At 28.6% G+C, this 23,088-nt stretch overlaps 1 protein-coding gene across 1 annotated transcript; it reads right to left on the reverse strand.

The window, feature by feature from the left end:
* Window positions 1–376: 376 nt before the first annotated feature.
* LOC118067102 (uncharacterized) lies at window positions 377–22,153 on the reverse strand (the record flags this gene model as incomplete). The annotated part of the gene is made up of 8 exons (XM_035083662.1): window positions 22,105–22,153; window positions 21,754–22,027; window positions 13,537–14,983; window positions 12,825–13,064; window positions 11,440–11,682; window positions 11,161–11,348; window positions 8,192–8,234; window positions 377–448 (listed from the first exon to the last, which is right to left on the reverse strand). Coding segments are annotated over exons 2-8 (2,464 nt in total), but the record flags the coding sequence as incomplete, so codon positions are not given.
* Between the last annotated feature and the right edge of the window lie 935 nt (window positions 22,154–23,088).

The raw sequence follows: 23,088 nt of genomic DNA on the forward strand, positions 1-23,088 counted from the left end.
AAAAATATTACAGAAGATAGCAGTTTATATTTTAAGATTGAAACCATTGAAAAAGCCAACTGAATCGTTTTTGACCTAGTGTACTAGTTAAAAAATCATTATATCATCCTACAGGCAGTTTGAAAATAAACGTCAATATAGAAATAATAAATAAATGAGAGCATTCATGTATACATTGGTGAAAATATGAGACATAAAATAAAAAGTTTTTTTTTCATATTCCAATCTTATTGACCTTTATCCTTTTTATTCAATTAACCTCCTGCTTATGCAATTTTGTAGAGAAATTAATGATTTAATATTAAATTGTTCTATCATTTTGCTAAAGACTTAAGAGTTCAATTTAATAGCCTGATAATGACATGAAAATACTGACCTTCATACATTTGTGCATATTGTGGAAAGCCAGCTGCTCGTAGCCATTTACATGCCTCCTGAGCCTCGATTTCTAAAATAATAAAAATTAGTATATTATTAAAAAATATTGAAAAATGATGTAATGTTATTATAACACTGAATGTCTATATTAATTATATAATTAAATTCAACTCAATAATCTTTTACGTAAACAAATTAGATACATGTTATAATCGTATATTTTTAGAGCTACAAGTCATCGACACTTAACATATTAATACTGACGCAATATACTCTAAAAGGACATGAGAGTTTTTTTTTGCTTTCTCACTCTCTTTCTTTCTCTTTTCAGTATTCATCTACTACACGTGTCTTTTATTCTCAGAAATCTATACACGAATACTACATTCTAAATTTGAAACTTGGCGGAAGGTTGGCACATCATGATCTCAATTGATGTACAACAAAATTTACAACTATAACATGTGAAGATCTTCCATGAAACTGGTGAACTCGTACATCCTACGATGTACATGGAAATGATTAACTGGTCTAATTTGTCTCAAAGAGGTAATTATATTGCGTTAATTTCGTATTTCAATTTATGATAAAATGAATTTATTGTGGAGTTGAGATGTACTAGTTGTGCTGAAAGATTTTTTGAAGAAGCTTTTAGTTACTTCTGATGTAAAGTTTGAATCTCATGAGATTAAATGATTATTTATTAGAGCTACTAGACCATTAAATAGTCAGGGTTCAAGAAATAGATTACTTATGAATTTTTCAATATTTAAAAAAAAGTTTATGCTAAAGATTTTTTTTTAAAACAAAAAAATTTTTTGATTGCAAAATAAATATTATTTAATATAAAAAAATTATCTTATTTCATCACATGCTGTTGGAGATTATTTACTCAGTTATTAGTAAGTATATAATAACAGTATTGTAATTGAAGAAACTAGTAAATTGTGTACTTTTTTCTGTTATTGAAAGATATGTGCAACATTATTACATCAAAATAAAAAAAAATAATTCGAAATATTTAATAATAAAGTTGAGTTAAATAATAACAGGCTATTAAGTTTATTAAGTAATTATTTACCACAAAAAATTGTTGATAATTATTTGATATAATTCTAGTAATTGTTTAAGAAAAACCAGTTAAATTAAAAAAAGAGAAAGGAAAATGAGAAAGAATACCACAAACATTTTAAAAAGAAACGTGAGTGAAGATGAAAATGGTAAGAATAAAAGAGTCAAGCTTTGTGAACTTAATATAAATTGTCACAGAAATACATTAGAAGTAAATTACGATACTCCAACTGACCTCACATTTCACAGAACACATTACTACTGTAAATAACATTTTCATGAAAGTAAAAGTTTATTTTTTTAGAGACTTTCGTAAACTCGTTTATCCATTGATTGCTTATATGCTCATCTTTTGAAAGTATATTCAACATTACAATTTCTATCGATTTTTTATTTATTACTTTATTATTTTAATATTAATTATTCCTTTCATTTTCATTTATCTGTTTAAGCAGTTGGATTTAAATGAAAATTGTTAACATCAACAAAAAATATACTGTCAGATTTTAAATGTAACAAAAAAAAGTGAAAAACATTTGAATTTATCTAAGCAAGTGTAATTGACATAGATATTTAATTGTTTGTACGTCAACAAGGTGCAAGATTTTCCAAGTGTCACATAACAAGAAGAATAACAAGAAGGAAACACTTTTAAATAATTTAGTTTTAATTGCAATTTACAAGCTGTTAAACGGAAAATGTTCATATTTTATCAAACAATAAGATAAATAGTCATTCAAACTAATTATCAATCACGATAACAATAATTTTGCAATGAACTAAAAATTAATTTTTCAAAAAATTACAAATAAAAAAAAAGTTAAATAAATAAAGTGTATTATTGAATAGTTAAAAATTATTACAGCATTTGAATCGTAACTTTTAAGAATAGAAAATAATCTCCAATATACCATTCAACTTTCCACAATATATTGTGGAAAATTCACCGTGAAATCAATTTATTCCAGCACTTAATATTGAATTCAAAAATAAATTAAATTTTCACAGTAATCATCAACATAAAATTTTCTTTACGTAATAGTCGAGTATGTCTATATGCTAATCACAAAAATCAGTTAATAACTAAGTTAATTAACTAAAAATAAATATCAATTTATTGTATGTAAGATCATCTCAGATTAGAATAGATTTAATTTAAATCTCATCAAGTTGTGTTAAATTTACTTAAGACGAGAACTTATTTCCTTCATCTCTCCTAAGATATTAATAAAATGGCATCAATAATATGATGAAGTGCATTTAGATAAGCTATTTTCGTTACACATTTTGCGCTACACTTGTTAGTACTCACTTTATATATAGTTCTTCGAACCCTTTCGTACACCAAAAACCAGAGTAAAACGAGATTTAAAAATGATTACAATTTAAAATAAACTCATTTCTCATTTTCCCTGAACTCTAATTAAACAGTTTCATTTGTACTCAACAACAAAATAAACGCGAATTACACTGATGGTATGTACTTGAATCAAGTACGTGTAATTATCAACAACCTTCAAAGTAATAAATAACTGCTACGTTGGATAAATTAATAATTTCAACAAATGACAAATGCATGCTTAAATTCAGATGAGAAAGTTTTATTTTACTTTAGCTAAAGTTTAGTAATTAATCAAAGAATTAATTGCAGATTTCTTGATTTTTTTATTGCTAAATTATACGCAGTGAAAATTAATAATAATTATATCAGCTATTGGATAATTATTATAAATAAATTGAAAGTATCAATCAATTAAAGATCTTCCAAGCTAACATACACATTTTAACTTTCCATTTTTTGCTGATTATGTTGAACTATTAATAGTGAAGACTTATAATAACATTTACAAGTTAACGAGTAAAAACAAAAAATATGTTTGACATGGAAGAAGATGAAGTTTAGTAAAAAAAGGCTTATATAATGTTTAATGCGTAGAAACAAGAGCTTTAACATTTTTCTTCAATGAATGTAATCATAGAGGAATTTTTAGCTTTTTAGTTAGGTAATGATGCAGAATTATTTTTAATAAGTCTCAATTATGCGTAATTGAGTTGAATAATTAAAGATTTGAACTTGAAAATGTATTTCAGTTAAAACTTTTATATTAATTTTATAAATGTGATATTTTACTAATAATTTTGGATCATGAACATTCATTACAGACATAATATATCTTATTTTATTTCATTTATTCATAACTCTTATTCACTAAATCAAGACTTACTGAACTAAATAAAATTTAAACTCTAAAATTCTTTTGTTAATAAAAAAAAAAGTAATTTTTTTTATAATTAATTAGAAATATCACTAGTTAAATTGAATAAAAATATCATTAATTACATCAGTATTTGAAACAAAAAATTAATTTTTTATCTATGAAGATCTACGATTTAAGTTAATAATTGATGTAATTATAATTTATTAACTCATTCACGAGGAAAGAGACTCATACAATAATTCACAATCATGCAAAGTGAGGCAATTATTTTTAATATACTATTTCCTTGATAAAAATAGAAATAATGATATTAATTTTTTATAAAAAAAAAACGAGAAAAAAATAATGAAATTATGATTCTTCAAAAAACTTGTCTTCAATTATGAAAGTAATTAATTTCGTCTATTGATCATATTGAGATCCGATGCTCACTAACTAATCAATTTCATAATTGATAATATTTCGAAGCATTACGAAATTTAAAAAAGATTGAAGGTCAAATGGTTTAATTTTCATTACTTAACTCAAATCCGGAATATTTGTTACAAAGATAGAAATTCTTGTGGTTAACTCTACGTTCATGTTTCAATTGAAAACGTTTTACAGTGATTTTAAAATCACATTCTTGATGTTTCTAAATATTAATTACTTTCAAATTGACATTTTATAACAAAAAAATAATTTTTATTTTAAAACAAATCCCCTCTCAACATCTCTAAAATCGATTATAGTTTCTCTTTTAGTTTTAATTAATTTTTTATTTTTCAAGTTTCTTTTAATTAACAATTTTTAATAAATTTTAACAAAATTTTCATAACAGACTAAAACTTGCTATCGTATTTTTATTAAAAATTTAATTGAAAAAAAATGACAATAAAATTATTCTTCTAGAAGAAAAAAAAAATTTTTATAAATGACTAAACTGAATTGCCCAATAAAAACGATCGTTATTTTCGTATAAACTTCATGTAGGAAATATTGTATCTGTAGACAGTACATGAGTTTGGAAAGGCGCTGACTTATAAAATGCAATAGAAGTGTACAATATAAGCGTTGTTCTATGCATTCCGCGGCTACGCAACCGAGGTCTATTACCTACGTTTAAAGCTTGCTGAGTTCTTTCATGTAAACCATTCCACGTATACAAGACTCTTCCGTTTCACCTTTCTGATACTTATACAACCAATTTTCTCTTTATAAATAACGTGAATTTTAGCATCAGCTTGGACGGTTAAACCGTTTAGTGGACGTGAGATATCAATCAATGTTTCATTAATATTCTCATCATTAGAAATTACCTAAATGGCTCATTATAGATTAAACTCACTAACTAATACCACATCGTTACTCTGAACCTATCGTTGCTTCAACAGTGACCCCCTGACATAGTAATTACACGTAGAAACAAACAAATATCGTAGGTTGAGATGTGCGAGGCGGTATTTTTTCTTATTTTCCTTTTTTTTTTCTCAATATATATATTTACAACTCAGTGATTTTTTTTATCATACTCTAAAAATAATGCTGAATAGTTGAACCATCATGCCAAGAGTAGATTTTCCAATTATTGACAACCTGAATTAAATGATCGATCGATAGAACCAACCAAGTGTAATATTCCGTATTGTTTGAGAAATAATTAAAATGCTGGGTAGCTGTTGTAGTTTTCGCTTATAGCTAGACTGAATCAGTCTGTATTAAGTTTTTGCAGAGTATATAAATTTACTATGTATTATTTAAGAGAAAAGTACTAAGTAAAAAATAATAATAACTAAATAAAGGTTACTTGTGATATCAATTTTTTTCTCTATATCTTTTCATTCATCATTCGCTAATCAATATTCTTTCAATATGTTCATACAAAAAAAAATTATGCGACAATTTAGTTTCTTTTTTATCTATTATTTTGTTCTTTCAAAATAATATGTATAGAGCTAGTAAATTTGAAGATATATTATTGAAATTGATATTATATAAAAACAAAAAATCAAATATTATAAAAGTTAATATTATATATTTCAAATGAATTATTATTGAGAAAAAAAAATTTTAAATAATTCAAATTACTGCACATTCACTTTTTTCTCAACATTTAGAGGAAATGGTTTATATTCTACACTGAATCAAGTTAATGGAGAGTAATGTTGGATTATAAATATTTATAATGAAAGAAAATCTCTGTAATTACTCAAAAGTATTTTAATTAACAATTAATTCATTTCGGATATACATTCGAAGATAATAATTATTTACAATAAATAAGAAACCTATTTATTATATATATATATAAATCATTTTTTAAAATAAAATGCAAACATTTGAGTTGAAAATCAATTTTCTTCAAATATCTATAAATTAAGCCACATTTGATTCATCAATTTCTGTAATATTCACTAGAGAATATTTATTCACTGTTCAATAAACACAATAATTATTTAATTAAATGAAAACCATTTAATTTCAATGCAATATAACAGATTCAATAAAATCCAAATATTTTATTTAAAAGAGAAAATTTTTAGAATTTTTAAATCTATTTTAAATGATTAAATACAATTAGTTTAGTTAATAAATAATTCTCATCCAATAAATCTTTCAGAGTTAATATTTTTACAAATCCCTCATTTAATTTCTGGTTGTTTTATTTCGACTTTCTACTATGTATGAAAGTGTTTGATACAATAACGATATGCATTGAGTTCCAATAAAACAAAAACCCTGGTGTATTGTCACCAAATATCTTTACCCAATTGTGTATATCTACTTTTTTTGACTGATATTAAAAAAAAAAAGATGAAAAAAATATTCATCGATTTTTTTTCTGCTATTGTTCCTTTGATATGTACACGTATTGTTCCATCGAAATCATTTAAAAACGCGGAAAAGATCGTGTTGCTCATACTCTTGCTGTGAGGTGATACGGTGGCATGTAAGTATCTTGCCTATTCATTTCATTAAATCTCGACTCATGTTTCTCGCAGCACATCGGTTTGTGGTTTTATTCCACAGCCAGTTTCTGCTTCGAAAGCATGAAGAAAAAAATAATAAAGAGAAAAAACATAAAGACAAATTAAAATTCTTCTCACCACGGGCCGCTCAATGTTAACCGCAACACTGCCCGGAAATTTTTATCTGATAGTTTTCTGCGATATCATGAGCAATGAATCAGAACTTATTGCCGTTCAATAGTAGTATATATAACAATTATTGACTAATAGATAAGATAAAACACTTATTGAACTATTCTACCTAAATGGTTAAATAATCATTAGATATACCTGCAATCTTTCGTTCTCTCATACGTCGCCACAATGCTTCAGCTTTTCTCATCGGCCAATTTTCCACTTTGGCACTGAAGCTACGGAAAAATTTGTACTCTTTAAAATGCGACATTCTTCTGGCGGGATTCTCAAGAGTTTCTTCAATATTCGTTGACATGGCAGATGAAACCCGAGTATTATCTTCCGTAGACATATTTTACAAATTTTGCGTCAGTAATTACTTCAACTTATTTATAGTCTGGTTTAAATATAAATATCTACTCTTAAAATCGTGATATTTTTATTTGGCAATAGCACTATTTTTATATCACAGTCTAAGTAACACTGCATGTAGCATTTTTTGTACTTCCCGAAATTTCATGCTCTAATTGTTCGATCACAAAGACCGAAAGATAAAAAAAAACGAAATACGTAAACCAAGTGTGTGAGGAAAAGGAAGAGGAGAAAAAGTGAATAGTTGAAGTTAATGAAGTGATTTTTTATCAGAATGTTGATGTATAAGTCTTAGTTGATGTAATAAATAATAAAAACAAAAGGCTTGTAAAGTAATATTATGTATGAATTACAAATAGTCACAATGATTTATTGAAATAGACGTAAAGTCTACAAAAGAAATATCACATCACTTCTTGCAAATCATCAGTGAAAACAAACCAACTCTCACATAATTCATATGGAGAGAAACTATTGATAGAAATGACTTTGAATGATGTAAGGTAATGTTACAAAGTTCTTTTGCATTGTTTGATAAATTAGACGTAGGTCTTAGTAAGTTAATTCAGTGAACGCTCTGTATGGACGCCACTTTTAAACTGTAGGTCGGGTTTCCCAATGAAGTACGTGATAGCGGGGACTTCTAGCCTCCTCGTTAAATACCGAAGCGCATGGAAAATCCAGGCGCAGGCGTCTGAATAGCTTTTATCATCAAACACCTGGACTTGATCGGGTAGAAGACTTCTACGCTCCTACGTCTATTCATCTATTTATTTCATTCAACTTAAAACTTATAATTAACTTAAAAGATTCTTTCATAAAAAAAAAATCATTCACCCTTGACCTCATTTGACACGCTTTTTGATGCAAAAAATCCCTCTAGAAACAAATAGCTTCAATAATTCTACGTACACTTGGTTCATTTTTACTCTCAACAAAAAAAAAACATGAAACAACTCCAACACAATTCCAGTAATTAAATAAAATATTCAAAACAACAAAAAAAATGAAATAAAAATGTATACTTACCAGAAAGTCGATTGTTAGATTGAGAACATGGCAACTGGACAGTCTGCAAAAAGAAAGCTCAATTAAATATCATATTCTGTTAGTACTTCTTTTTATGTATTTCTCTTTTTTATTGAATCCACGTACAATATTTTATTGAGAAATAAAACAAATATAAAAACACTATATCCCAATATTACAGCCAATGGATCGATTACTTTAAAAATAAAACATACTCTTTTGATTGTATCCACGTGTCGTAATGAAGCTTGAGTGACCTGATATGTATTTCTATAATTTTTATAATTAACCTGAATCGATTCTTCTTATTTATCTTTTTAATCTTTTTATTCTTTGTATGAAATGTTGAAAATTTTCAATAAATTATTACATTTGATATTACAGAATTGTCCTGTTTAACATATAGCAAATTAATCAGAGTTAATGTAGCATAAATATTCCTTCTCTGTTAATACTATTAATTATTGTTAAAAGTATAGGTTTGAAACACGTTTATTTGATAGGCTTGGTTTAATAGTTAAGTCGTTATATTATATACGTGGTAAGAGAACGGTTTATTTAGAGGGTTGAAGGATGCCAACCGATTAATGTGGGACACGGCTCACTGAACGATTTCCTTTGATCATTTACTATGTACAAGCATACATGTTTCCCTCTACTGTTTTATACGAACCGCCCCAAACATCCTATCGTGCATTCAAAGGGAAGTTAGGTAATGTATTGGCACGTCGTATGGTGTCCTTGTATTGACAACCCGTTAAATGTCTTGTGAGTGGATGCCGAAATTTATTCAAGGTCCTGGTCTGAATTAGCTCTGAAGAGAATAAAAAAAATCAAGTGGCAAAGCCGATTTGTTTTACATATGTCATAATAAAGGAAAAAACTATAAATCTTTCGACCCTCAGAAACCAAATTTAGCATTTTCGTGCTTTAAATATTTTTACTTCACCTTACGTACGTTTTTAGATTATTTAAGAACAGTTCAACAGGTTTTGTTTGAGATGTTTTATTTACCCTAACTTACTTACAGACGTATCGATTGACCGTTTAGTGACTGAAATCAGTCTCTCTGTTCTTAAAATATCTTTATTGCATTTAAATAAAAAATAAGCTTACATTTCTGGATAAAATCTCATTAATTATCATCTTTTATTTAATTTCATGCTATTTGGATGTGAATTATTTCTTAAGAATTTAAATAATATATATAAATTTTATGATGAATTTATATACAAAGCCATTTAATTAAAGATTTTTTGTGAAAGTTTAATCAAATTCAGATTTAAATTTCATAGAAAATTGAACAAACTTTTTTTCAACTTTATCTATTTTTTTTAAAGAATACAGATGTAGAGGAACGCAATTAAGTCAAGATTAGAAATAAAAAATAAGTTTATGCATTATATAGTTTAGTATGATCAATCACATGGAAATCCTTTTCAAAATTCACAAAACGTCCAAAAGTAGTCAAATAAATGATTTATTTTTTGATTTTCAGTACGATATCATTTAAAGATCTGATTCTTTTCAAGATTAAAGATATGTTTTAAAAAATATGCTTTTTAAGAGGAAATAAAAATTCCGTGTGTAATTTTAGAAATAATAATATAGTATTTTCTACAAAAATAAACAAAAAAAAAATATTAGAGAGCAGTAAATAAAAGCAGAGACGTTTTGGAGCAGAAACTAAAGAATGAAAAAAAATTCGTCAACTCCTAATTGAGATGTAAGAGATGGTATAGACATCTGCAATTTTCTAGTGCCAATATTAATGTATTTCTTGTTTTACTTTTACTTATTTTAAATAAACTTTGCCATTTTCCTAATAGACTTCTAACTTCCTTTCAATCCTACATGATTGACGATCACTAAGAGACTATCGATCAAACTAACAGCGTGTACATATAAATGTAAATAGCAAATTAATTATTATAATCTGAATTGAAACAGTTAGTATCATTTTGATGATTAACATCAGCCAACGTCGATAAATAGTAATTTCTGTTATTGTCTAACTTGAAGCTATGATTTCAATTTTCTCCAAAACAATATGGATATTTTTAAAGATAAGTTTTTATTAATTTTTATAAATTCTCCTTCTAAATCACTTAAAAAGATATGAAAATTGATTGCTTTATCAAAATACCTCCAAAATAATGAATTTTAATTGTGTGAAACTTATTAATACTGATTAAGCTGAACCAATTTGTACTATGAGAATAACGAGATAGATAGTTATTACAATCATGTAGTCACTGATGCAACTAGTTGGTTAAATAAAATGACGCTATTGTCAATTAATTAACGTGATTATTATAAAGTTTATTATATATAAACAATACATTACACCACATCAAAAGTAATTGAATTTAATTTCATCATGATATACTTTAGAATGAAATTTTATATAAAAAGTGTAAAACCACGATAAAATTATATTTTAATTTTTAAAAGTTGAATTCATTAATTATTAATTTAATGTTATTATAAATATTACAGATATCAATTTCAAAGTTAAATCATCTATTAAACTGAAAATAAACATCACTTGTTATTGACGATAACTTGCGATCATTTTAAGAACATAAAATACGATTTATTCAGTGATATTAAAACTTGATGAAAAATACTTCAATTATTGAAAGAAAAATATTCCATAAAAATGGAGTTATTATCTCTGACAGTATCGAAAGTCAGATTAAATTGAGAAAAGAAGATTATCAGCTCTCTATGTCATGTAAGCATCATGTCAAAATTTTGAGTTTTTTATTCAACCATTTTAATGAAATAAAAATTCGTTATTTTGCTAGACATGTAGATATTTTTTATGACCTATTTTTTCAGTTTCTAGACATTTTAAAATGCAAGAGTTCATCAAAATCTACTATACAGTAGTGTAGTTTTAACTAAAATCAATACTTTTCATATCCCTTAAGCGATGAAAAATAATAGATGTTTTTTTAACTTACCTCATTGATTTCTGTGGTTTTTTCCACATTATTATTTTCAAGGAATGGTGCACTATTACTTTTTTCACTTAATTCCATCGTAAGTGGCTCATAGTTGAGCTGAAGACTGGCAGTGGACGGTGACGATGGGATTTGCGACTCAAGCATTTCTGCTGAACTTAGGGAACTACTGCCTGTCATCGCTAGACCTGAACATTAAAAGATAACAAACTAATTCATTAGAAGCTTATAAATTATACCAAGATGAATCAGTAATTTTGTTGAAAATAAGATACAAACCTAAAGGAAGGTGTGATGGTCGTGGTGACTTTTTTCTAGGCAATGTATCATCAATTCCACTACTACTATCGACAGCTTCTTGAGAGCCTCCATTATCACATCTAGGCGTTTGGACATGAATACTTTCTCTCCGAACCCACACATCCGTTGATCCTTTTACTGAACGTGTGTTGTTTGATTTGAAACTTCGTTTTCGTAACTTTTCCCACGTCTCTTTGCGATGATGTTTGTTACTGATTGACGCTAAAACCAGAACATTTAATTAACATTAGATAAAATGTCCAAGTAAATACTGCTATTTGGAAATTTACTTGGGTTGAATAAATGTTATAATCTAAATAATAGTGTAGGCTTACTGTTTTTATGTTACTTGAAATGAGCTTTGATACAAATAGCGTTAATTCGATTGGGTCGAAATTCATTAAATAATCAGAATAAAAAACATGGTGAAATTGGGGTATCTAAATAGATATTTGAATTAACGTCAGAAGAATAAAATAAATTACTATTATTTCCATTGAGAAAATTAAAATCGGATCAGTATTATATTATTAATGCTGAAATTATATTAAAATTTATTGGATTAATAATTCCTTGATATTCTACTGTAAATAATGCAAAGCTTCTCGAATAAAGAAATAATTTAATTGGGCAATTATTAAATTGATAATTGAATAAATTTATTAAACGATAAAAATATTTATCTCTAATATAAGGTACTCAATAATTTGTATTAAATTAAAAAGACTTTTATGTCAAGTATTTTCCGCAAATGTATTTAGGCCACCAAACAGAGGAAAAATATCAAGACAAAACAATAGGAAAGAATATGAATCCGTATGCTGAGAATTTTCCACCACACGAATTTATCTGGGTTACGAGACTAAAAAGAAACCGAAACAATAACAAAGAATTAAGGTAATAAATCAGTCTCGATAGATAGTATCACTACCACATTTCTCATGAAAAATGTCTGGAGTAAATACTCATAAGAAAACATTCGTTCAAAATACTCTCTTAAACTAACATATATGCTCTATAAAATGTAATTTTTTTTTATTTTAAAATTTTTAAATTTTCAATTAATTAAACGATAGATATTAATTTTAACAATAAATGTGAAAAATCATTTGATATGAAATTTACTCTCTGTCGAGTAGAATAAAATGATTAAAAGGATTTGATATTATCATTTGTTTGGCATAACGACAATTCTAAACTGTTACATACAAAGTTTCGAATTGATCCATAAGATTTATTAGATTATAAATATACTACTCTCTACTATATTCAATATTACGATGAGATTAAGTCAACTAAAATCCAATTCACACCATAAATCGTGTCTATCAAAATGGTAAAAAATCATGTACATAATTATTTACGTTTTGCAGATTGTCGATCTGTACTTCGTGGAGGACTTGCTGTACCAATTCCACTTTCTAAAGGTGAAGCTCGGTCTATTGTATCCGGCGAGATACTACCAGAAGATATTTCATCCATGCTTTGAACAAGATCCTGCGATGAGGAGGATGATCTGTTGTCTTCATCAACGGTGTCGTGTGGTGATGCTGGATCGAGCGTAACTTCGTCGTGTAAAGACTCACTATCTAACTGTGATACTTCTGTAAAACGTAATTAAACCAGGCAGTTATTAGATACCTCAAACATCAAGCAATTACTTATTTAATATTATATTTGTCATGCATTTAAACTCTCTAATAGTTTTATGGATGTAAGTCATTTTTATGTCTACTGAATACAACGTATGCGTGGGTTTTATTCGTGTCTGAGTGGAAATAATTTGAAAATCAATTCTATATTTAATAAATAAAATATCTAATATATGAATAAATAATATAAAGAAGAATAATTTTAAAATAATTATTGAAAGCTATTTTTAAAAATTACAATGTTATTTAATTAAATAAGTTAATTGAAGAATTCAAGATATTGCGCTAAGAACACTAGTGATCATCTTCAAAGTTATTCAAATGACTTGTTAATTTATAATAATTGTGATGACACTAAGTAGTTTACACATAACTTGAAACTTACAGTGTAATGAACAAATTAAAAGTAAAAAAATAATAATACCTCTTAATGATTCACAATCATTGACCCAGAGAGAATTTGAACTACGAGAAATTACTGGAGACGTACGAGAGTCCGTATCTACACAATCAAATGCTCCAATATAGTCCCCTTTAACATCCTCCGATCTGTCGCTTTCAGTACTGATATCCGAAATGTTTCTGTCGTTCTGTGAATTAACTTCATCGTCTTTCATTACAGGAAAAAATACCGCGTTTAGTTTAACAGGACTTATTTGATTAATATCTTTATCTGACTCTGACAGTCTTTTGGCGATGATATCAGATCGCAAAGTAAAGGGAGAAATTGCCCTCTTTTTCTTAGAAAATAAATTGTCGCTAAAATTATGAGTCTTTCCATTCAGTCGGTCTTTGGAGATGTCCAGAAGATCTTGATCTGGCAATGATGATACCCTGACGAGAATTGCATCATTGACATTATTTTTATTGACGAAAGAATGTTTTTTTCGGAGAATTTTGGAGAAAGGAGGAAGACTTTTATCTTCTGATGAAGAAACTGGCACAGACTTGTGAAAATTTTCATTCGGTGACTTGAATTTTAACATTAAATTATCATCACTTTCAATCAGAACATTATTGTGATCTTGTGAATGTTTTTCAGGTACTTTAAAGGCTCTCTGGAGTGTACCTGTTGGTAATTTACATTTAATCAAACTCACTGGAGTTACGGTGTTTTTTCGATGTCGAGATTCACTATGTTTAGGTGGCATTTTTGGACTATTTCCTTCATTCTCATTAGTCGACCCTCTTCTTCTTAACGACTTGAAACTTATATCTAATATTTTCTTTGGTTTTACCTGAACAATCTCGCAACACCTCGAAGTCTCTTGTATTTTTACAAACTCGAGGTTTGCCGGTAGACTAGAACTATTACATTTTTCATCATCCCATATTCCATCATTAATTTCATCATAATTAAATCTTATTGTTTGGTTCTCTTTTCTTATCATTCTTCCATCTGGTATACCTGGCTCACTACCACTTTTTCTATTTAACCTTAAACATGTTGGAATCATATCTTTGGGCTCATCATAATCTGAGTTCAGACAGCCTTGTTTATTATTATTATCAATATTATCATTATTCACAGGTAGCGATATCTCATCTTTTAAATTCCAGTTATTATTTGCTTCTACTTTGCTAAAATTCTTCGATTCTTCATCAACACTATCATCATCAGAAATTCCAAATTCACTCAACAAGTCTCGGTATTGAATCACTGGAGTTTCAACAACATTAACTTTCGAACGAGCATTCAATGACTTTACATAGACAGACAATGTCTTATTAGTTGGTGACAGTTGATTGGTCACAATCGATTTGTCCGGTGGACACTTTGTTTCAAATTTCTTACTCGTCAACTTACTTTCTCCAGATGCCTCTACCGATTCGCCTGGAAGTGAAGGCACTATAATATTATCTATTTCCTCCTGAAACAGAAACAATTACACTCTGTTAATTTGCATTTTAATAGTTATTACTATAGTAAGTATTGATACATTAGCTAACTTTGTAACGCAAGAAATGCTTTAATAATTTCTTTAATAAAACCCATTTCATTGGAAAGTAAACTGACAATTATTAGAGTTCTCAGTTTATCTTTCACTATAATTTTTATCATCAACTTACAACAATAAAATTAACAATTACAAAAAAATATTAAAAGTCTGGTACAGTATACATCACTCAATTCTATCTGAATGACAGAATTAGAAGATAATTAGCTTTTTATATGACATATACATTAGCAAGTGGTTTTCACTTTCGAACAACAGACGAGTGATGTACATGAAAATGAATGAAAGAAATTTAATTTAAAGAATCAAAACAATTACAGTGTCTATAAAACTTTCTTTGAAAGTTGAGCAAGGTGTACACATTTAATGTCAAGTTGTGCTAATCATACACATCACTAAACTAATCTTCAATATCGATGATAAATGAAATCGGTGAGAAAAGGCCAACATTGCAAATATACTAGTGATCCTTGGCCTCGCTTTTGCACCAATGCGGTCACTTGTGTATCTGGTAAGGAATTCAAACAGTATATAGCTATTTACAAAGTCATTGGGGTTTGATATGTATTTCCAACAAACCAAAAGATATCAGTTTCACGCTTTTTGCTTTTACCTCTGAAAAGCAAACTATTGGAGTACACATATCTTGAAAAAAAAAAAAAGAAAACTAAAGCAATTCTTTAGATAAATTTTTTCATCAAATATGGATTCAAAAGGGAGCTAAATATCAAAAAAATATGAACAGAAAAAGTTCATGTAATGATAAAAAATTATTTTCAAAGTTAACAGACAGTAAATAAATACGCAAGAGATGGACTTGAACAAAAAATTTACTTGTTTGGTTGCTTCAGTATATAAAGTTTTATGGATCAGTTGCTAAAGAGAAGAACATTAGTGTATATATATTTATCTATATGATTTTAAATTATTATCTTATTCCAAGTCCCATAAATTTCAAGAAAAATAACCAGTCGATTGCAAAAAAACAAATTCTTGACGTCAGAAATACATATGTATAATATAATACGATCACTTCATGCTCATCGCTGTAAATCCTAAAAAGCATGTTCTCCACATACATATATAATATTGAAGACGAGTGTTTAATTTAAGCTTCAGTTCAAGTGTCTACCTCAATTTTTCAGGGAAATATTAACTTCTAGAGTGGGCTGGGTAGAATCATTATTGTTTTAGATGAAAAAACAAGGTGTTCTTCAGAAAGAATGACATGAAAATAAAACAAAAATCATCACATGTCCATATTTTTGAAGAATTATTCTGTCACGAATTTTTTCAGAGAAAAGGCTAGCAAGAAATAAATGTGAAATTCTCATAAAGGATCTGAGTCTTCAGTTCAATCAAAGGGGCAAGAAAACCAAACCGGTGACAGGGACACGAAACAGATGGTGAGCCATATGGTGGACCCAATAAGTAACAGAGAACAGAGTAGCAGGATTTTACCTTTTATTATTGATAATAAAGGATATTCATACATTTCTGATGATGGAGAAAACGTGCGACAATCAACTCGTCAAGATAAATGATATCTCATGTTTTGTTAACATGACCACAAAATTTTTTGTGTGAAAACAAGATTAATATAATTTATATTTTAATAAAGGAAATATTTACAAATATTTTAGAGTCAAATTTCGAAATGTCTGAACAAAAAATTAGATAAAACTAGAATAGAATATTTTTATTACTTTTAAAGAGATTATTTACTTTGTATTATAAATATCTGGAAGATTAAAGTCTACTTAAGAATCGAGCAATAAATCAACATGAACTTGACCCAATTCGAGACTTGTTTAGATCATTTCTATTTCTCATGCTGGGGAATATTACTGTTGAGTAGATCGAATAAATTCCATCGAATTCTGAGGATTTATTTCAAGATCAGCGAGTGATTTCGAATTAATTTAACACAGATCTCGTATTTTAATTTTTTCTTTTACATCTTCGAAGGATAAGCTTTAAAATCGAGAAATTAGTTAGTTTTTGAAGATTAAAAATTGTTATAAAAAATATTCCACACACAAACGATTGATTAAGTTCATTTAATACTAAAAATATCAAATAAAACAATGGAAATTCTATAACATGCGATATTAATAGTTTTAGACACTGTCGTTTTCAACTCAACAGTTGGTATTGATTAATTTAGCTACAGCAACTGCCAATTTAGTTACTTGAATTAGAGTTTGTTAGATCATCAATCAACAATATTATATTTTTTTAAACAAATAATATTCATATTGTCATTCTAAAGTGTTTATGTTTAAATATTCTCATGAGAATCACATCAGCTGTCATTGAAGAAATCAATTTAATATGTAATCTTTAAATAAATTACTTTCAATTTTCTTAAAACATCTAAATGAAATGGACATCATGTCCTTTTCAAATGTACATCTCGTGCTAGAATACAAAGAGAAAGAATGGAATCTAATGTTGGGAAACTTTCTTGATGCTTGCCTTTATTTGTAGATAGTTTATCAAGTCTATTCCGAAATATGAAATGTTCCAGGATTTATCAAACTACCCGTATATTGTGGTAAATAGGTCTTGCATGTTAGAGGCAACTGTCAGTTCTAAACGTCATATTTTATTTTAGTGAGCTGAAATCATTCAAGAATAGCTTGACGTCAGTAACATTCCCATTGTTATATTCTATTATTGGAAGGCTTCATATTTATAAAATATCAACTGGTAAAATAATCATATTAATTCATAATTCAAAACATTATTAAGAAAAACTTCAGTTTTTTTATCTTTTCATTATAGACAGTCGAGACAATTACTTCATCAATTTAAATAACTTGATACCTGTTTGAAAGCTAAGTTGAGGCGAATTAACGTAAGCTATATTTTTTTCTAGAAAAATCTCAAGTTTTCATAGAAATTGTTGAGATCAAAACAAAGTCTAGCAATGAAAATTCCAGCAATGATCAGCCCATGATTAAATATGTGCCCAACTCTCCAACTCTGGGATACTATCCAAGTAAAACGGATGCCTGACTCATTTATTTACCAAGCCTGGCTCAGGATCAAAACCAAGTTCGTGCCTTGCCAGGAACACTTAGCCAAGCGTTGAACCAGACCTAGGTAACAAAGTTTGACATTTACAGTTGAACCCGGTTTCAACCTATTGTCAATATGTGAGGCAGGATTCCAGCCCAGGAATCTATTATACAAAGATTCTTATGTAGATTCAGGACGAAAGATATTTTTTCATCAGACGATTTCTATAGAATTAAATAAATACAGATGCCCTTTAAAAATAAAGAGAAACCAACTTGCTCCAAAACTACTACAAAAATAATACTTTTATCAAAAAGAGCAAAATTTATGTTGCATTTTGTTATCTTGTGTCATTGGCATAAATGGTATACGAAAAAAAAATACGATCTTGTTTCTGATGGTATTCTAGCGAATAAGAATAAAAATGCAAAGATACGATTAAAAAAGGTTTATTTGATGTGTGTTCGAGTTTAGACAGCTAAAAAAGGCTGAACGACTGTTCAAGTACGTACTTAACGATCTCATCTACATATGTACGACTAAACGTAGGTGTAAAAACGGCATAATTCTAGGAAAGGTCTTAATTAACTGTTTCTATTTGATCGGCTGCTTTGAAATTACTAGCTACATACATTTAATCTCGTATGTCAACCTAACCGCCATCTCTCTACTAGCATTGGAACCTGATATTGCTTTCAGGTTTTACATTCTTGATATTGTAACTCTCTCCATTCACCAAATATTTACCCAATCAATTTTTTATGTGGTTATTTTATGAACATTCTAATCATCATTACTTATAGACTTAGAATTAAATAGCAAAAAATTTCACTTAATTTCGTTTGACATCAATTTACTGTAGCTTTTTCTCGCCCTACTTAGCCATTTTTTCTTACACTTTCTTGTTTTTATAGAAAATAAACATTAAGAGTATCTGCAAGTGTGTGTATTCATTTAGTATCATAAAATACATTGAAGGACAGGCAAAAAAAGTGATGGTCACTAAAAGGTCTTCCCACACAGATTCATACTAAGATTACATTACCAGATTCTCACCGGAAGGATCATATTGCCCTTGGCACACGCTATCTATGACGTCCTCCAGAGCTTTTTTTCTACTTTTCTTCAGCTGCTTCATCCTCTCACACGGATACATTTACATTTTATAACTGTGGATTACCGAATTAACGCTTGAATCGTGATCAACAGGTACCCATTACGCTATTCAACCGTACTCTTCTTTCTATTTAAAGCATCAATTAACCAATTCTTCCTACCATATCATTATGGTATGTCATTATTTAAGTAAAAAATCTATTTCACATGCTTATGTCTTGTAGCTATTAATTAAATTATCAGTTTCAAAATGAAGGTTTATGCTCTAATTCTTCCTTTTCCTCTTGACGAAATATCATCTTCCTATTAAAAGCTTCGATTTAAATGAAACTGATGAGTCACTGTTGTTGAAATAAAATTATCCTGTTTTTGGAGTAAAATAAAGTTTCGCTCCAACTATGCTCCAATGATTCTGCAGCAAGACTATGAGTCAATGTAATGATTACAAATGATCGGTAGTTGAACAAAGTTATTGAATAGAATAAGCAACATTGCCTTTTCGAATAAATACGACTAGTCGTGCCCATGCGAATAATTCGCACGAGGGAATTAACTGTAAATTAAATACGACAATAAATCCATTTAATGGCGATAATAAAATTCTGTCAATAAGGCTCATCAAACTCACATTCTTTGGAAAAATATTTTTTTATGGTGACTTGACTATGATAATATATATGAATGAGACTAAAGATGATAACATACAAATGAAATATCATTTTCACCTTTTACACACTTTCGATGTCTAATCACTGTTAGAAATTAATTAATGTTCTTTAAAAATCTCACATTGATTTATTGCCTATAAATAAATTTTTTTATTGGAGTAAAAATTTATAGAGTTTTAACAACGTTTATGGTAATTATAAACGATCGTATTAATCAATAAAAAAATTTCAAATTAATCAATTATGAATAGAAAATAAGGTAATGAATAGTAAGTAATAAAAAATAGCTTGTTACAAATAATTATAGGAATTTGGTTTGAGCAATAATTGAATGAATTAATTTATTAAAATCTCTGTTAATGAAGAAAATAATATTTGAATAGAATAATTTTGTCACCAGTCAGAACGATTTCAGCTTCAGCTTCAACTCTTTATCAAAAATAGGGTATGCTATAAGTGGCAGAATTAGATAACGAGCATTCACTTGATAGACAAATATGAATAAACTCTAAAGTAAAAAAGTCTTTACTTCCGCTGATAATTGACAGACTTCTCTGATAGACACACAAATACATCGAAGTCCATCTTATTACTGGATTCCACTGGTGTGTTTGATAGTGGGCAGAAAATGGTAGATTTTGCGAACATTTCTATCAGACACGAAACTAACATCCGACACACCCAACCGGATGCGCGGCAGTCCTACACTCCAACACCCACACACACGTGCTACAACTCGTATTTTTCTCCCTCTACTCTGCTTTTTCTACCGTTCCCTGCACGTGTTTCCATCGACAAACCACATTGTACATATACCTACATAAAATATCGCCATCAAGAAAAAGAAGACTTCTGCAAAGAATCTCGCAACCAACCACTACTACCCTCAACCATCTGGCTACCTTCCTACACATGGGAGACATTTTATACCTAAACTATGAAGACAATGACGTCCAGCTATGCCTACTGAATTGTACAACAGTCTCGAAAGATTAGAAGAAACATCGTACATGCATTTATCGCATTTTCCTAGATATGGGACACATTCTTTAGTTTCATTGAGCTGCTTATCTTTTATACACAGAAAATACAAAAGATTAAGAGCAAACTTGTGTGGTAACTGAATCCCCATGTTGACTCGAAATTTTAAACATAAATATTACCTAAAAAAAACGCAGTTACATCAACGATATAGAGCAAGCTTGATTACATCGACGTGAAATTCCAGCTGTGATACGATATCACAGCGGGACTGGCTTCTAAGAAATCAACTTCAATGTCTAGTATACAAATGAATGAAATGTGCAACTTACTTGCTTACATGCTTTCATTCAGCAAATTATTATTCATGACGTTTTCATTTTTTTCCCCAACACCCGTGTGTATGTGTTTGTCATGCATAATGTATAATTAAAAACCAAAAAAAAATTATATCTAAGAACACACATATAAAATAAACTACGTGACCGTTATATGAATTGATAATTTAATTAAATGCCAAACTCATTACTATAATGTTTCAGAGCAAAAAAAGTCATTACATGTAAATAAACTTTTCCTTCAACTGTTTCAATTCTCCATGAATTAAATATTCGAATGCTTACACATATGTATGTCAATATCATAATAATGACCTCTTTGATCATCTGCATCTCATTGGAATTTAAAACAGAGTTCTTTAAAAGCATTTTAACGTTTAAGCCGATGGCTATTTCACTTGCATGAAGCACTCTAAAGCCTATTATAATGCGTACTAGTGATGATGCAGTCAGACTAATATACTCCTCAGTATTATTTCTATTCTCTATTACACCAAGTCCAACTCAACAACTGTCGCCAATAACAGTTATAAAAAATTCTTTATTCCCAACTCACTATGACTTTGGCGAGGTAAAGCTCAAGTTCTTTGTAAGGATCCATCTTCCGTGATGTCACGGAGAAATCCGAGCTTATCAGCTTGCCGGGATGATGATCATGCTCACTTTCAGCAACTGCCGATCGGTCGGATCGATCGAGCCTGCTGTTGTCCTCCTGATCCTGACATGAGATTTCATCGTCTATCGATACATTGACTTGCCGGCTTTTGACGTTCTTCACAGTATCCATTGCCTCTACGTCACCTTGAATTTAGCTGCATTTTCATATGCCTCTGCAAGAGAAATAAAAGTCAATGTTAGTGAAAAATGACTTTGAATTATTGCTTATTTTATTCAAAATAATTTTTACCAGAGTATTATTTATTACTAGCATAAATTCAAAAAATTTTGAAAAACAATTATCACACACGAAAAGTATCACTCTGGAATCTTCACTCCATTGTTGATGCTCCAAAATGAGAAAGTCTGAGATAATTTATGAAATACTATGTCTAGTAAAAAATTATCACATTGTAGTAAATAAAGTAGATTATTGATTGATTGACTTTAAATTGTTTTACTATGTTAAGAAGAATATTAAAATTCTTAAAGAAGTGTTAATAATCATGTTAAATTAATGGAGAACATGTCATTATCATATGAAAAATGATGTGCAACAAGTCTAAAGATTGACTTCCTCCACTGGCATTTAGATTTTTTTGTGCCAACTGTTGCGCCATAAGTGAAGGGCTTTCATCGAGTCATTTCCAGATAGAAAAAAAACTATGAAGGGAAGTGGATCCCTTTCATGCTGCCGGAATAATGCTAAAATGTCTTTGAAGGTTTTCTTAAACCACTCTTATTTTATACGATTAGCAAAAAAATTTTCTTTCCTAGTTAACATAATATTTTTTTAAAAAAAAAGCCAACCAGTATTGAAATTTTATTTTAACTTTTATGTTTTGGACATTGAAGTCTATGTAATAGATGTTTACTTATCAAAATAAAAAATAGAAGGTCAAAATTAGCTATGTGCAATCAATAAACTATTTTATCTACTTATTTTAGTTACTTTCAATTTACATTATATCACTAAACCAGTTACTTTCTGTATACACCCTGATTAATATTATCGTGGAGCATGTATTTTCCGCTTTAATGTCTTTTTTAATCGCCGATGCACGATTCTTCTTACCGAGTTATTATCAAACCTTTCCTCATACGCTCACTTTGCTCATACGTAATGAATAAATCATCGAAAAAATGTTTTTAGAGAGGCTTTGAAATCACCGAAAGTATTATCTTTAAAATGCACTCATCATTTTTTTTTCGTTATTTTGTGGAATGAATAATT

This window comes from Chelonus insularis, unplaced genomic scaffold (assembly GCF_013357705.1).
Source record: "Chelonus insularis isolate UGA/USDA-ARS -01 unplaced genomic scaffold, ASM1335770v1 contig_35_pilon, whole genome shotgun sequence".
Taxonomy (NCBI): Eukaryota; Metazoa; Arthropoda; class Insecta; order Hymenoptera; family Braconidae; genus Chelonus; species Chelonus insularis.